Source organism: Lottia gigantea (genome assembly GCF_000327385.1).
Source record: "Lottia gigantea unplaced genomic scaffold LOTGIsca_28, whole genome shotgun sequence".
Taxonomy (NCBI): domain Eukaryota; kingdom Metazoa; phylum Mollusca; class Gastropoda; family Lottiidae; genus Lottia; species Lottia gigantea.
Genome location: NW_008708898.1, coordinates 2,844,712 through 2,861,897, shown reverse-complemented (window position 1 = coordinate 2,861,897; position 17,186 = coordinate 2,844,712). Strand labels below are relative to the sequence as shown.

The window sequence follows — 17,186 nt, the reverse complement described above, 5'->3', positions numbered from 1 at the left end:
AGTGAGAATTAAACTCCAACAAAACTTTCTTCAGATCAGCAGAGATTGATTCATTTACAGTGTTTTTGTACAAAATCAAAAAGATATAGACTTTTTATACGTTTTTGGCACCTCAAAATAGTCAGAAATGAGTTCTTTTGGCCTTTAATTCCTCAAATTTTTCAATTACAAAATCTGAGCCCCAGCACCAATTCATTCCCTGCGACGTTCTGTTGTTATCCTAGGTAAAGCTTGTCCAGCTAATATGGTCACTCACCACATTGTGTTATTACTAAATCATACTAAGATATTGACAGAATGTGTGTTGTTGTGTGTTAATCTAGGTTTAAACCATGGTTCAACTCTTCACTCATCTCATCTCATCAATAAACCAAAACCTGATAGCCGTCAGGGCTTCATGCCTGTCAATAACAACAACAATGGTCACGGGCAGCATGTCGCCCACTCCTCGCGATCTTCTCTAATTCCAACACCTCCACGACCCATGAGTACCCACACCCCAGGGAGTTTACCACCTGGAACACCCCACCATCAACAGGACAGCCCTAACGGTAATTCAGGTGACATTTTCATCCATTTTCATGCCATTTAACCTCACATTTCAGTGAGTTCTAGGATCTTGGCCCCGTTTGGAATTGCAGGACTTTTCCTTTCAACTGTAAAATAAGTAGAATTATGGCAGTAAATTTTTTAAATGTAACGATCACAATAGGAGAATTAAGAACTGTGTGGTGTTGCTCCTGAGTCTACCTACTTGACTATAGGTCTTAAGTCCAAGAATTAGATATTTAGCCAAAATTTCCAAACTAGCCATCCTGATGATTGATTTCATATCCAAAACCTGTGTCAACAGTGTAGGATTCACTCTCTAGAAATACAATCAATATATGATTTTGATAAAAAACATAGTAAAAATAGAATAGTTTAGCTTTCGATAGTCATAAATTAGACCATTTAAACTAACAGCATTAATATACCAGTTACTAAATTTTACTTAAAATACTTAAAAACTTTAAAGGTTTTTTTTTGAAAATTGACTTTTTTTATTTACTAGTAAGTACTAATGATGTGATATTTTGATGTTTTGTAGGAATGCAACATCATCACATGATACTCAACTCTGGACAAGGTCCAGTCAATGTAATGAAATATCATCAGAATGAGAGTGGAGACACATTCTCAGATTTCGTAACCCTTGTATGTCAGGAAGCTCAAAATGCTCAGAGTCAGGTAAGCAATTTCCGTTTTTTGGCCTTTGGTACCATGTTGAGGGTAATTCATTATTATAACATCTGGACATGTGCTACCATTTTAACTAGAACATTCCATTTGGCTTGAATTGTATTCATATTAGTAACAGTAAAAAAATCGCTGAAATTGTGAGCCTTTTCACACTGGAAATTGTAAAGTAGAAGCCTTAAATGTCTGTTAATAGATAGACCAAAAAACCTACAATAATGCTAATGTGATGTCTTTTTATTTGGTACATAAAAGTAATCTTCTTCTGATTTTCATTTCAGGCTAGTCCTTCAAGCCCTTCCATGAAAAGTCCATCAAAATTGCCTCATTTCTTTAGTGGCATGTTACCCCCACCTCCCCCTCCCCCACCGAATCTAGCACGTCCTGTAGCTATCATGAGAGCTTCAGATGGTCATACAGAACAGTGTTCAAGTCCACCAATGACTTCCCCTACTCCTGGTAATGGTAAGTAACAGTTATGTTGTGGACTTGACGTTGATCACTAGGGTTAGAATAAGTTCTTAAAAATCCTTACATAAACGTTCGGCCATTATAGAGTTCATATGCAGGTTTCCCTTGAATTGTCATTGAATAATTCATTAGGAAGTTCCAGAGGTATTATCTTGATTATGACCTTCCTAAACAGAACATGGAGTAAAGCATCACTAAACAGAACATGGAGTAAAGCATCACTCTGGTACAAAATATGATGCATATTATTTAATATAATGTTTCTATTTATAGGATCAAGTATCTCCCCTTCAGCCAATCATGGCGGAGGAATATCAACTTCACCAGGCACGCCACCTATAAATCGTGCTGTAGTTTCTAGTCCTTTCTCTGTACTCTCAAGACCTGAATATGCCTTTTCTCACATCCACCCTCAAGGTCATCAAGGTAGTATACCGGTAAGTACTAATATTTTTCTACAAAAAAATATGCTGAAAAGCATTGACTGGCAACAAAACTATCCTGATTTAGCAATTGAACTCTTCTAAAAACCATAACATGGTATCATATTAACAAGAAAAGCATATGTGATGAAGGGGACGGGGTTCATTAAAGGTTAGATGTGTCAGATAGGTGATTGACACACTATATTCAGTGGTATCAGGTGTCTAGAAGAATAATACCCTGCCTTGCACCACACCCACCATTCATGCTCAATATTACATACAAAATATGAAGGTAGAACAAAAAACCGAATGATAAACAACTGTGACAACTAGACTCTGTTGTGATGATAATACAGTATGATAATGATATCAATTTTACAGGTATTAACGTACCCCAGTATTAGTCCGGTAAATGCTATTAGTGGTATGATATCACCAACAACGTTAAGTTTAATAGCATCACCGATGGCAACCCCTCGAACAACGCCAAGATCTACACCTATACCTCGTTGGACAACCCCTTTTGTCCCGCTGGATGAGAATGTTGATTATAATATGCTAGCTAATATTATGCCAACAGTGAATCCAGAAGAACCTCTTCTTAATGAAGGTAAGAATTGATAGTTTGCTTTTGGCTCATTTTCTAAGAACCTCTGTTGGATTATGGCTTCATAATTTCAAAAGCCTTTAAGTATTGTTAGTAGCTTATGTGATTGTGACATCATAAAACACTAAGTTTCAGTGGAATTGCAATAATCACAACTGATAATTGGAACCCTATCAGTGCCCCTAATACACAGAGAGTTGAGAAAATCTTTTAATGGTTGTTGGAAACCAAACGATCATTTGCTGCTTATGCCTGGATGTTGCACAGGGAAAAGAATTGTAATTGTTTAAACGATGGCTAGTGTCTCTGTAAACCTCTAATTTATTTATTTCAGAGAGGTATTTCCCTGTAGTTCCACACCCTGATGGTTCAACTGATGGGCCTGGGGCAGGATCAAATCATGGTGGGCATACCCCAGTACCTACTCAAACTGGTTGCCCCACCCCCCAACATCCCTCCCCTTCTTCTACTCCGAAACATCAAACAGGATGAATATACCTCATTTAAATATTAACTAATCTTAGTTTTATGTCTGTCATTGTTACTATCATCATTTCTATATTTGATGTTTTGACAGTGTGTACACAGTAAGAAAATTAATCAAGCAAATTACCTGCAATGTAGAAAATTAATCAAGCAAATTACCTGCAATGTAGAAAATTAATCAAGCAAATTACCTGCAATGTAGAAAATTATTCAAGCACATTACTTAGAATGTAGAAAATTAATCAAGCAAATTACCTGGAATGTAGAAAATTAATCAAGTACATTACCTGGAATGTAGAAAATTAATCAAGTACATTACCTGAAATTTTGAAAATTTTCAAGCACATTACCTGGATTGTAGAAAATTAATCAAGCACATTACCTGGAATGTAGAAAAATTAATCAAGCACATTACCTGGATTGTAGAAAATTAATCAAGCACATTACCTGGAATGTAGAAAATTAATCAAGTACATTACCTGCTATGTAGAAAATTATTGAAATACTTAAATGCCTCAGGTTGTTAAATGATAATACCATGACAGACTAAAACTGATGTAGGTTATCTATATATGCTGGCAAGGGGTTGGAATGCAAATGGCACTTACAGGTGCTTGCTTGGCTGTGATAGAGTTCGTTTTTATTGTATAAAGGCCTATTATTATTATTATTATCATTATTGATATTATATTAAATGTTGTGAAAGTTATTATTATTATTATTATCCTCTTGGTATTGTGTTGATAGGGGAGATAATTAGAGAAATATTCTTGTTATTCAGTCTGCTAAAATATAAGAAATACTTATCTGAGTTCAAATTTTCAAATTGTACATGGTGAATTGCCCTCAGAAAATCTTCCTTATATTTCAAGTGACTAAAGTGTACTTATGCAATATGTATTAATCTCTTTATGAAACCTTTACCAAAAAACCAATTCAGCCCCTTGTTTTGTGTTAAAGTTTGTGTGTGATGTTGTCAGTTTTAAAAAAAAAGCAGAAATTATTGAACAAATTTCAAACATGTTTTTATGATAGAATTATTAACTATAAAAAACCTCAGACTAACGTAGAAAAAATCATGGTACATAGCTTTATAGAGGTTTTAGTTTCTTTGTTAGATTGTGTTTTTTTTTTATTTTTTACGGTTGGGGGTAGAGACCTGTATATATACATTAGTTGCCAATGTCCAAAATACAAAATGTACAAAAATCAATAAGTAAACACTATGCAAGTTTTTGTAGATGATATCCTATGCTTCCGTTTAAATAACTAATAGTTTTTTGTAAGAATTTCTGTAAAATATAGAATTAGTCTAGAACTCTAGTCATGAATAGATACTTAACCATATTTCTTAACATCTACTTGTAAACTAGGACACTATAACATATTTTACAAGAACAGTTAAGGCTGGCTTTTTTTAATAAGGCATATCAGATTATTCAGAATTCAATTTAAGTTTAGAATTTTTGGAAGGAAAATGTGGATTACCAACATTCATGTGGTCTTTTGTCCACAAGTATAGCACATCATTCTTATAATGTACTTTATTAATGAACATATTATTATGGTGTGTTATATGGAAAGCTTAAATACTCCAAAAAATTAAAGTATCACTTGTACCTACAATATTTAGGCTGGGTTACTTATGAGATATGCCTTACAGTAAGATACGTTCATAAAATTGTCTCAAGAAATGATGAATTGTAAAAAGTTGTTAAATATTCTAATTATTTATAAATCCTAGTTGTAAGGGATAAATTGTTGATAAGATTTTATAAGGTGCATGATTTTGAAATCCTTTGATAGATGTGTAGAGTTCTACCTCTAAATTATATTCAATTCATTATACAGATTCATTATTCATTTCAGATTCAAATCAAAATAGATTTGATTTTTTAGAATGACGAGAGTTGAATGAAAAGTATCTAGTTAAAAGCACAAAATGACGAAATTGAATGTGTATAATGAAATTTATCCAAATAAAACAAAAGCCAGTTTCATTTATTATGGCTCCTAAAAAAAATGAAGAGAACTTTGTTATGTATTATCAATATTATTATTATTATTATTATTATGCATCTGTTGCAGAGTTTAAAATATATGCAATGTAAATATTCAAATGTAGATATCATGTACAGAGACTTATTATAATCTAATTTATTATTATTATTATTATTACTCCAAGCATTAGAGTACACTAGGCCTAAACATTGACAAATCAGTATTAATTCTAGTAGGGCACTTTTTATATCCACCCTGTCAAATATCAAATTTTATTTTCGTCTGTAAAAACTGTTATAAAAAATTTTTAAAAAGGATTACTCAAATGTTATCAAAAACAAGTAAAATTTTATATTATTCTGTTGAGTTCAGTTCATTTGTTAATTATCAATTGATAATAAAATAAAAAAAACAATAAATAAATTTGTGAACATTTTGACTTTGAAAATGATAAATTTCCAAATATATAGTAATTGCAATAATGTTATTATATTTGATATTTCTAAGTTTTGACTAGAATTAGTTCTGTTTTGTTTATAAAGGCCAAAAATCCCATTAAGATCTGAAAACTGTACACTAAGTTGATCTGAAAGATAAAACTTGTTTTGACACTGTTAGCCAAACTCTAAATATTTATAGTTGATTGAGTTTTTAAAAGTTTTCAAAAAATGAATCTTTCAATATTTGAATTATTGGCTTAAGAAACATCTGTATTGCTTGTATAGTGTTTTGAAGCCTATCATCATTAATTCGAGGATGATTTCGGCAAACTTAAGGTGTGGTATGAATTCACATTTTTTCAAGCTCGATCAACTATTAAAGATATAAAAGTTAGGTTAAGTGTTGGTTGTTGATGTTGAAGAAATGTTTATTGTGCCTTTGAAAGCAAATTGTTTGAGATTTTCAAATCTGTTTATTTGGAATAGGGTCTGCTGTCTGTAATCTGATATTGAGTCGAGCCAAAGATTAACCTAGGATTTGGGATTAGTTTATTATTTGTCTTGATTTATTCTTCTTCAAGTTGCTTTGATCAGAATAAGAAAATGTGAATGCCACTTGAACTTAAGATATTTAATTGTGTGAAATTTTCCCTGAAATTTTTTGAAGACTGTGTTTGTATTTTCCCCAATATCTGATATTTAGACATTAGGCTTTTTATGTAGCAATAATAACTTATTATTTATTTATTTTAATTCATTCATTCATTCATTAACTCATTCATTATTCATCCATTCATCATAGTTGTAAAATAATATATCATTCATTGTTTTATAGACGACCATTTTTCATGTCTTGCCAAATCAAAAACCAAACAATGTGATTTAATTGTCAGTAGTAATCATGTAATTAGTTTGTAATTTATGGGTTTTTCTACTTATTTTATTTTAATATTTAAAACTCAAGACATCAGTTCCTCTTAATGGAATTTTTTGTAATATTCAAACAAATTCTTGGATCTTTTGGGTATTATTGTCGTGCTTTAAAGTCATGGGCAAAAACTTTGATCAGGTCACATAATTAATTAACAGCTGGTCTGTTAATTGATATAGGATTGCTTTGTAATGGTTAAGATGATTATGCGCATACTTATTAGGTCCTTGCCCAAGTTGCTTTTCAGAATAATAATTTATTTGCTTTGATAGAATAAAACTTCACTTTGATTTTTTTCACTAATGCATTTCCAAGAACTCGTACAAAATATTTTTCAATTTTTCTGATTAATCTGTTGCCTCCAGAAATCTGTAAATTTTGCTGCAAAAATTTACTAGATCCAACCCTAGAACCAGGCTTCATCCTGACCTCACTTGAACCCTATGGGAATCTACCAAACTATATTAAGCTCATAACGCTTCATCATCACTTCATTTCAGTATCAGTATTCTAACTACAATCAACGGGTTTTATTCTATATCTTTTCACTTAACATTGATGCAAACTAATTATTGGAGAGTTAAGAACATTATGTATGAATAAGTATTGTATCTATGTAATTTACAGAAGTTTTATTAGCTTTTAAAAAGACAGACTGCAAAGACATTAATCAGCTAAGTTTACAGTAGGACAGTCAGTGAAAAGAATCCATCAAAACTATATTTAAAAATATATTTCTTCTGTTAACAAAGTTATTAATTATTTTCGTTTTGTTTTGATGAGATTTTTTATCAGTGGCCTTTATGATGTAACTAAGTTAACTATGAAATATTATATGTTAGAGATCCAGTGTATATATAATTAATTTGTTGATTAATTAACCTATTGTATTGTTTAATAAAACAGAATTAAAAACAATGTCAAATAAGCTGTCTTCCCATAAAATGTCATTTGGATCAAATAATTTTGTTGGAATTTCTGTGCTATTAGTTTTCATTGACAGGAATTTTTTTTTCAAAATTTGAGGGGGCTATAAAGGACACAAACAAATTTCCACCCAGACTCATTTAGTATTAGCTTATGAATTTAAACTAACAATTCATTTTAGTCCTGTTATATTAGTGTATATTGTAATGAAATTAAGCGTCAAAGGTTAAAAAAAAGAGTTCATAGGGCATTCAAACAGCCCTGAAGAAAGTTCGTGAAAAGGACTGATGTCAACTTGTAAAATGTGATTTTCAGATGCCAGAAAAACTAATTGTAATTAGAAAGTTAAGAGAATCTTAATTTTGAAATTGTTATATGAACAGTTTTAGTAGTTCAGTGCAATTTGTTAGTTGATCGAAGGGATTTGCTTACTTTCAAATTTCTTTTCATCTCCTATTTCAACTTTTGTAATGAAATAGGATTGATAAACAATTAATTATGAAGAATTTGAAAGATGTTAAATATTTCCTTTAGTAATGTGTTCATTTTTCTCACAGAAGGGTGACTTCAGCTTCAAGTTGGTTATATAGCTTGCTGATTACAGCACATAAACTTGGCAAGTCCCTTAGTTAGTTTTTAAGAGTATCAGATAGTTTCGTATAAGGCAGCAAGGTTTTTTTTGTAAGTAATTTTAGTATATGTTTTACAGTAAGTTGATGATACTTATTGATACTTATTAAATTCTTTACTAAAAAGATTGCAAAATTAAATGTCAAAGGATATTCTTTCATTACTTAATGTCATTTGCAAAGTATTTCTATAAAATATTCATCAATAAACTGGATTGAAAGAAAAATTGCTGTATTTTTTTAAGTTTAATTTTTTCCTTATAAATTTTCTTCTTTTTGTGCTCAGCATTCTAAGAAGGTCTGACATAAAAACTATTGCTGCAGTGAGAGATATTTCAGTCCAAAAAGAAGTAAATTTATGATAAAATGTAATATTTTTATTTATTTATTAACTTAATTCCACTTTAAGAGGTTGTGTTTAGAAATACAGCAATTTTTTTTAATTTCAATTATTCAAATTTTTTTTTTTTTTTATTTAGTGATCTATTTTATTGGGCTTTGTTTTATGTTGTTTTCTTTTTTTTCCAAGATCTTGTAACCTATTCTTTTGTTTCCATGCCAGATCCATGATGTGTGCTTAACATGTAAGCTAGCCAAATCTACTATGTTCATATTTTCTGCTATTAAACTGATGGCAAAATTTTTGACAGATGTTTTCGATATTATTTCTGTGGATAGGTGCTGAGAGGTCAAATACATGCTCTGCTCATAAAGTTGGCACTTCAGGACTTGATTTCATTTTCGTCCTTTCTGATACTTTTAAACAACCTTGTTTCCAAAAGTGATATTAATGGGCCTAATATATTAAAGTTCCTATGAACCATGTGCTGCCACCTTTGCACAGGCTTTTCATATGCCACTGGAAATTGAATTTTAAAGGCAAAATTCATGAAATGGAAAAATATGGCTTTGGGATCTGAAATTTCTGAGTTATAGAAATTAAGCTAGAGAAACAACTCATGAGAAAATACATTTATTTTAACAAAAATAGAGAAGATACATTAGAGACAATAAATTCAACAAATAACAAGAATATTCAATAAAAATTGAAATAGAAACAAGCCTCCAGGGCTGAATGACAGTAATAATATAATCACAATACAAATCACATTCTTTAAAACCTGAACTACATCATGGCACAGAGTAATTCTATCCTTTAGTTATCCATTTCATTGTGAATTATCTATGAACTTGAAGTTTGATTAAAACAAGAAGATGTTGATTTGGATTTAACCCAACTAGAAGAGAAAAGATGTATTTTTTTTTTTTTTTAAATTTGATGTTACAGAAATTATCTTGAATTTCTCTATTAAATAAAGCTTTGGAATGTTATAGTCAAAATCACAATATATTTTTCTGAATTTTTATGAAGCTTGACAAAACTGGTTAGTTCGTAGTTAGTCTCTAATTAATATTCTCCTTAGTCAAATTAATTTGTTGAGAGGGCATGAGTAAACCTAATAACTCAGACAAAAACTTTGCCTGTGTTTTCTGAAACTCTGTACAACTGTATAACATTTTACAATACTTAAAGATGGGTTCTCTTAAAATAATACTTATATGAATAGAAAGTAGAGGTGTTCTAATGACTTTGAAAAATTTGTGTCACATGTCCATAATTAATTCATAATTAGCAGAATTCCAAAGAGTGATCGATCAAGAGGGGTTGAAAAAGTCTGTTTATATTTATTCAGACAATTAGGGAAACTTCAAGACGTAAAAATACAACAGAGGCCAATTACCTTATTAATATAAGGATCAGTCAATTTAAAATAATTCGAGATGATACAATAAATAAATTCAAGATATATTATGCACAATCATTTAACCATCTTGGTACTAAATATAAACTCAAACAGAACACTTAAATACAAGATGAATATAAAATTAAACCCAGATAAGTAATTGCATAGATAACATACTGTAGCACAGCAAATATTACACATTGTAATAGTTACTTGTGAAATACATCTAAAAATTTAAAATTCATAATATTTCTCTGAACACAATCGAGCTACCTAATGTTTGTTTATCAATCTGATACAAGTAAACAAATCTGCTAATAAAACATGAAACAAAAAACCATGGGTGTCTTTAAGAATAAAAACATTAGTACAAAATGTTAAAATACAAAGAAATTATCATTCTAATCAGTACAATAAAAAACTAGAATGAAAATGTATCAATCTATTATGAATTAACAATCAGTAGAATCAATGTATAAAATAATTTGGATTAGTTAGCAGTTAAACTTCTACAGAATGTAATATAAAAAGTTCTAGAAGCAATCTTCAACTAAAGTTGACAGACAAACAAAGGCCCTACCCTATATATGGATATCTGGATAAAATATTAATATAAATTAAGCTACTGAATAAAATACTAAAGCTTATATACAATTGATACCAAATACAGAATTAAAAAACTTAATTCAAATTACAAAAAGTATTATGCAGCAAAAATAAAATCAAATTATTGTAACATATAAAATTTGATTAAGAACTTAATTCATATTGATTAAGATTTCCAATCAACTACAAAACTAAATTTTGATATGATATTCTGATGGTTTTTTTTTCAAGGATTTGAATTAACAGAAACTAAAAGTAGTAATTGTAAGTTTAAACAAATAGTAAGTATACTCCATATAAATACCATACAAAATATTCATTTACAAAAATGGTACAAGATATAAAAAAATGATAACTATAATAAATTTAGAAGTACTTTGTGGTAAACTAAGCTAATGTAAAATTAATCATGTAAGTATATTTAGACTTAAAGATATCCACTCAATCAGAATTCTTATTTTCATATTTCTATGATCAACATAGCCTACATTTCAAACAACATGCCTTATAATAAAATATTCCTTGAAACTTAATATACATATCAATATGTACTTAATAATTTAACTGATCTATGTGTGTTTATAGCACTGTCACACCAGAAAGGCATCCTTACTAAATAGCTACACCAACGGAAAAATTAGCTCAAAGGACATTAAGGTCACTTTCACTGTGATATAAATGCCAGATATCATAAGTGGGTGCCGTTGCCATCAGTAATTGTCTTTAGACAGCTTACATCTCCATACACACAATAAAAACCCATTAAGTTTAATAGAACTGAGTCTTGGGAACACAACATGGTCGAATGTTTATAGCAACTAATGTAGAATTAGTAATTGTAAGTTGTCTTCACGTTGGCTGGTTACCAAGTACAATTTTAGATGACGCAAGATTGCAAATGGTTGAAGTCACGTGTGACTGGGCTATTATATAAAGTAATTCAACCTCTTACACAAATACAGTATCAGATAATATTGTTATCAATACAAATCATAATGAAATCACAATTTTTACACTAAATTACAAATAGCAAACAAATAATAAGCACAATATATAGCATTTTGTTTTAAGACATTATTTTGATCAATGTTTTGATTCAGAGATAACTCAATTACGTTTTATCATCATACAAGGTCTCTACTTGTGCTCTCTTGTAAGACAAATACATAATAGGAGCTCCATTCAGCTGTGCTTGTTTTTGCTTCAAAGATCTTTTGATTAAAAGAGTTTGTTTATGCTAACTTTCAAATTTAAATGTGCTGTTTAAGCCTCAATTGTGTCAAATTAATATTCGAATTTCTAGTAGAAAAACATAAAAACAGAGATTTATCATTATATTATAAATCAAACTAAAAATGCATTATTCAAATTAGCAGACTACAAATTCAAAGGTGATTTAACATGAAACAACAAAAAAAACTGAGCAAAATCAAAAATATAAAGCCAACATTTCATTGTTAAAGGCTGTATATTATACACAAACAATCTGAAGCACATCTACTACAAGATGTTTGCCCTGATGAAATCAAAGGACAAGAACAAATATATCATGCATGATAACATGGTATGATGAACACAACATTAAAGAAGTTTTAAAGAAAAGACACTTGAGCAATACAAATATAATTTTATTTTTAAACTAATGCTGTAGTTATAATAGCAAAGACTGAATCATATACTTTTTTTTACTCTGTGCTTGAAAAAAACTTTTTTCTTAAAAGTACTTGAAAAATAGAAGTGTTGTGATAGTCCTTAAATTTTTTTCTACCTATTTCTGCTGATCAGGATTCAATTTCTTAGGGTTTTTAACAGGGAATTCTTAGTTGATAAAACCAACTAATACTATCAATATAAAGTGATCAAGTCTGTGTATACCCTTATACAGAAGACAAATGATAAATGGCACAATTCTTATTTATAATGAAGCTTTCAAAAATGATACAGAAAAACCTGCATAGAAGTATGATAAAGGCTTGATAAACAATGGAAATATAGAAACTCTATCTTCTTTACATTCCGATCAATAAGTTCTGATGAAGAAGTTCCATTTTAGAGGCTAATTCTGCAAATGTTGGTCGGTCTTTAGGTCTGAAGGTAAAATAAATTCATTTCAATTCAAATTTTCCCTGCATGTTTTATTTTTGGACAATTATATCTTATGACATATTGTAAAATGCAGTTTGAGAATATTTACTGAGAGATTATTTTCTTAATTTCATTTCAATGGAAATTTTTGTCACTTTCTTGCTCCTTTTCAGAGAGTTTGAGTGTATAGGAGATCTCAAGTTTTCACAAATGGTTGACCAAACAATCTTATCAAATGATTACAAAAAATCATCATTAAAAGATCAAGGATTTTCAAAAAATATTTTTGAAAAGTTAGGAAATTCTAGGATATTCCAGGCCTTGAAAACCATTTTCATAGATCAGGATTTTCAAGCAATTTCAAGGAATCATCTAATTGGTGGATTCTTCTCAATTTTTTTTATCTATAATGTTAGACTTACTTTTCCTGCCAACATTCTTTCATGATTTTATAAGCTTCATCTGGACATTTGTCTGGTTTACTAAGACGTTCATTTTTCTGTAGAAATTCTAATATTTCTTGAGACTTCATTCCCTAAATATAGTATACACAGTATTTATTAGTTATTGGAACTTCAGACTTCACATAATGATTTATAACATAATAAAGATATCTAATCAACATATCACTAAACCATACATTTTTCTTGGGCACCGATTATCTGGATTAGTTCTCAAATCTATGAAAATTGAGTCCAGGTGAAGGCAAACCTGATGCAAGTTTTTAATTCTGGTTTAATAAAGGGAACTATTGCACACTATCAGAATCCCCTTTCTCAATTTAAAGTAAAAAACTTAAACTTACGGAATATGGTTTGCCACCATAAGAAAAGGCTTCCCACATAGTCACACCAAAACTCCATACATCAGATCTGGAGTCAAACTTCCAGTATAATATACATTCTAAAGCATACCATTTTAATGGCCATTTTCCAGCATTTTCAGCCTGAAAGTAATGTGAGTTTCTTGAATTCATTAATCTCAAAATTATTCATCCAAGATTATAATGAAGACTGACTCAATAATTAAAGCCATAAAACCAGTAGGCTACATGAGTCAATACTAAATTACGTTAATAGGTAAACTGAGCTCTTCTAGCTCAATACTGTTTCGTCTTTTTTTGAGAGTTTAACACAAGAAACAATTCATGTGAACGGACCTAAATCATGTTCATTTTTGATTGTCAAGGATCTCTTACGTGCATGTCCTGAAGTACAGAAGATTTTTGTCCTGGTTCACTTAGTTTAATTAGTCCGAAACAACTGCCTCTATTCCAACCTCTGATAGCTATTTTGAAAGCAGTTGCCTAGTGTAGAGACAGAAAATCCCAATAAAACTAGGCTTAGTTTTTCTGACTCAGTCGATTACTGCCAAAATCAAAGTCTGAAATAGAGGCACATGTTTTTTTGTTATGTTTCAGTAAAACATGGTATTTAACAGATAAAACAAAGAAATGTTGTTACCTCATAATAATTACTGTCTCTACTTAAAGCTTTTGACATCCCAAAATCACTGATTTTAGCAAATTTTTTGGAAACCAACAGAACATTTCTTGCTGCCAAATCTCGATGAACAAATTTTTTGGATTCCAGATAAGCCATTCCTCTAGCCACTTGTAGTACCAGTCTGGTTATTTCTGCATCTGTCATATCTCTACAATAGGAAAAAGGTTGAACTGTTTCATATGATAATTCATCACCTACTCTTTACATAAACTTTACTTAGTATACATTTCACAATATATCTATACTTCAATATTGCTAAATATAATCAATTTATTATTCGTTAAGATTATCAATAGAATTCCAATATTCTGATCAAAATATTACCCAAATTAAGAAATATAATTATCAGGCACATGCAGAAGCTTTTCCAAACAGAAATTAGCAGAGTAACATAATATGTTCAATGATAGAATGTAATAATGATTGAAAGAATAATTCCACAAAAATAGGCATATTACTGGCAATAAATACAAATAATTCTAGTTATGCTAAACAAGATATAAAATGAGATAGTTACTTGTTTTTAGGAAGGAATTTATTCAGTGGTCCTAGAGGTGCTATCTCTAATACTAACATTATACCATCAGATTTACATATACCTACAATACAATAACAACATAAACTAATGCTCAAAAGAAAGTACCCACTAGGTTTGACCAATTGTTAGGAGAAAACAAAAGCAGATAGAAATGAACAACTATGTAATTCCAATAGAATATTCATTTCTACAACAAATTTACACAAATTTAAGTAACAGACAGCCATGTTTACTGTTCGACCGGCACACAAAGACAAGGGGGGTCGGGTTTACTTTTACAGAAATTCAGAAGGCAAATTGTCTTTAAAAAATAATCAATATTTATTTATCAATGAATTAATTAATAACAAGTGTGACTCCCATTAGCAGCAATGCAGGCGAAAACACGTCGACGCATTGATGATGTAAGACGTTGGATGACGTTAGGCGTTATTCTTTGCCATTCTTCTACGAGACATTGTTCCAGCTGTTGAGCAGTGACAGGTTGCGTCGGTCAATTTCGGATTTGCCGATCGAGGTAATCCCATAGGTGTTCAATCGGATTCATGTCAGGAGAACAAGCTGGCCACGGTAAAACAACGACGTTGGCGTTTTGAAGAAAGTCATTTGTCAATCTTGCTGTATGTGGCCTTGCATTATCGTGTTGAAAGACAATGCCACGGGGTTGTTGCCGGATAAATGGTAGAACAACTGGTCGCAAAATCTCGTCTCTGTACCTTTGAGCATTAAGGTTGCCACGAATAGTCACAAGTGGTGTTTTCCTATCATCGCAGATCCCTCCCCACACCATGACACTACCACCTCCAAACGCTCTGACTTCCTGAACACAATTTGGTCTTAAACGCTCACCTATACGTCTGTAAACACGAGCACGACACGATGCAGAAAAATCAGTGTTAAAATAGTGCTCATTACATCAATTGTAGAGCAATATAGAAATACCACTGTTAAAATAGTGCTCAATATATCAGTTGTAGAGCGATGCAGAAAAATCAGTGTTAAAGTAGTGCTCATTACATTAATTGTAGAGCAATATAGAAATACCACTGTTAAAATAGTTGTCAATACATCAATTGTACAGCAATATAGAAATAGAAATATCAAAACAGAACCTGAAACATGTTGTTACTCAAGAGTTTCACGCTGTGCAATCTTCACAAATGAAGTCTGCTTATGGGCATACAAGAAAGAAGGCCCCTCAGTTAAACTAAACAAAATACTCCCCTACATGAGTGGAATTATAATACTTGTACAGAACTCACCAATCATTTGTACTATGTTTTTATTTTCCAGTTCTTGCATTACTTTGGCCTCACGGTATAGTTCAGGCTGAAAATATAACAACGTCTTAAAAAATACTTTAGGGCAAAATTAGTCTTTCATATCACTTAGAATATAAAAAAAGGCCCATGGACTTAAAGTATGTGGTCCACTTTACATGGAATTTTGTTTTTAACATTGTTCTCCATGCATTTTGAGACCCATCTGTAAGTCAATTTAATGCCTGTAGATTTCTGGGGCCGGGGGCCCGTAGACTATGGTAGTTGAGCCACTGCATGGAGAGTTGCGTTAAGTTTTCATAATTTCACTCAATTCTTTTGACTTTGTCAATAAATTCAAGTTTAAACTGAGGAAATAAAAAACCAAATAAAATCTGAAAATTTCGGAAAAAGAAACAAACCTCGACACCTGGGACCAGTTCCTCATTTTTGAGCTTTTTAATGGCCACAGGAATTTCTTTACCTCCCAATCTGCACAATCCTTTATATACAAAACCAAACTGTCCTGAACCTAGAGACATATATAGTAGTTTTAGAGATTAATTTATCAATGTTTCTTTCATATACCTCTCTATCTAAACCTAAAGTACTATATTAAAAATAACTTCTATTTACTAGCTCTACTCAATTTTTTGCTTAATAATGCTTAATGCATATAAATAAAACAACACTACAAAGAACAGTATGTTCAACATAATTCAACCAATTAAAGTCTCTGTTATATAGTCAGTATGGACTCATGATACCAATGAAACCAGTTAATACCTACCTAACTTGTCTTGAAGAGTCAACTTGCTTGGTTCTAATTCAAATCTTTTTTCTTTCCTTCTCACTTCCATATATTCACTTTCCAAATTATCCCCATTAACATTGACTTCTGGTGCTTCACCTAGGAACTCTACAAATAATTTTTGGGTCTGTTACTTAATATTTTTTAGTTTGTTAAATTTGAAAAATACTAAATACATGAATTGGTATTGCACATATTAGAGTCGTTCAGTAATAGTGTTCACAGCTCAGCCTAATTTGAGCCTTCAACTCGACCCCCTCCTCTCAAACCCAATAATAATATCAATGATATCAACAGAGAAAACAGAGTAGGTAGACTTGCCTGGTGGTTCAGCCATATCATCATCATCAAAAGGAGCTGATGCTTTTGGTGTAGGAATTGGAGGAAGAGGTACACGATCACGTTGCGACATCCTTCTCTCTGGATATGTTGCTCTTTGTTCTGGTGCTCTATCATTAGACTGATGAAAATATTCCAATAT

The 17,186-nt window shown here is 30.9% G+C and overlaps 1 protein-coding gene across 1 annotated transcript; it reads right to left on the bottom strand.

Annotated features, from left to right (window-relative positions):
• Positions 1 to 13,010: 13,010 nt before the first annotated feature.
• Positions 13,011 to 16,436, bottom strand: LOTGIDRAFT_118204 (hypothetical protein; the record flags this gene model as incomplete). The annotated part of the gene is made up of 6 exons (XM_009056631.1): positions 13,011 to 13,127; positions 13,398 to 13,538; positions 14,056 to 14,245; positions 14,615 to 14,696; positions 15,898 to 15,964; positions 16,317 to 16,436. 6 exons carry the CDS (start codon positions 16,434 to 16,436, stop codon positions 13,011 to 13,013), a joined length of 717 nt encoding a protein of 238 aa, XP_009054879.1.
• Between the last annotated feature and the right edge of the window lie 750 nt (positions 16,437 to 17,186).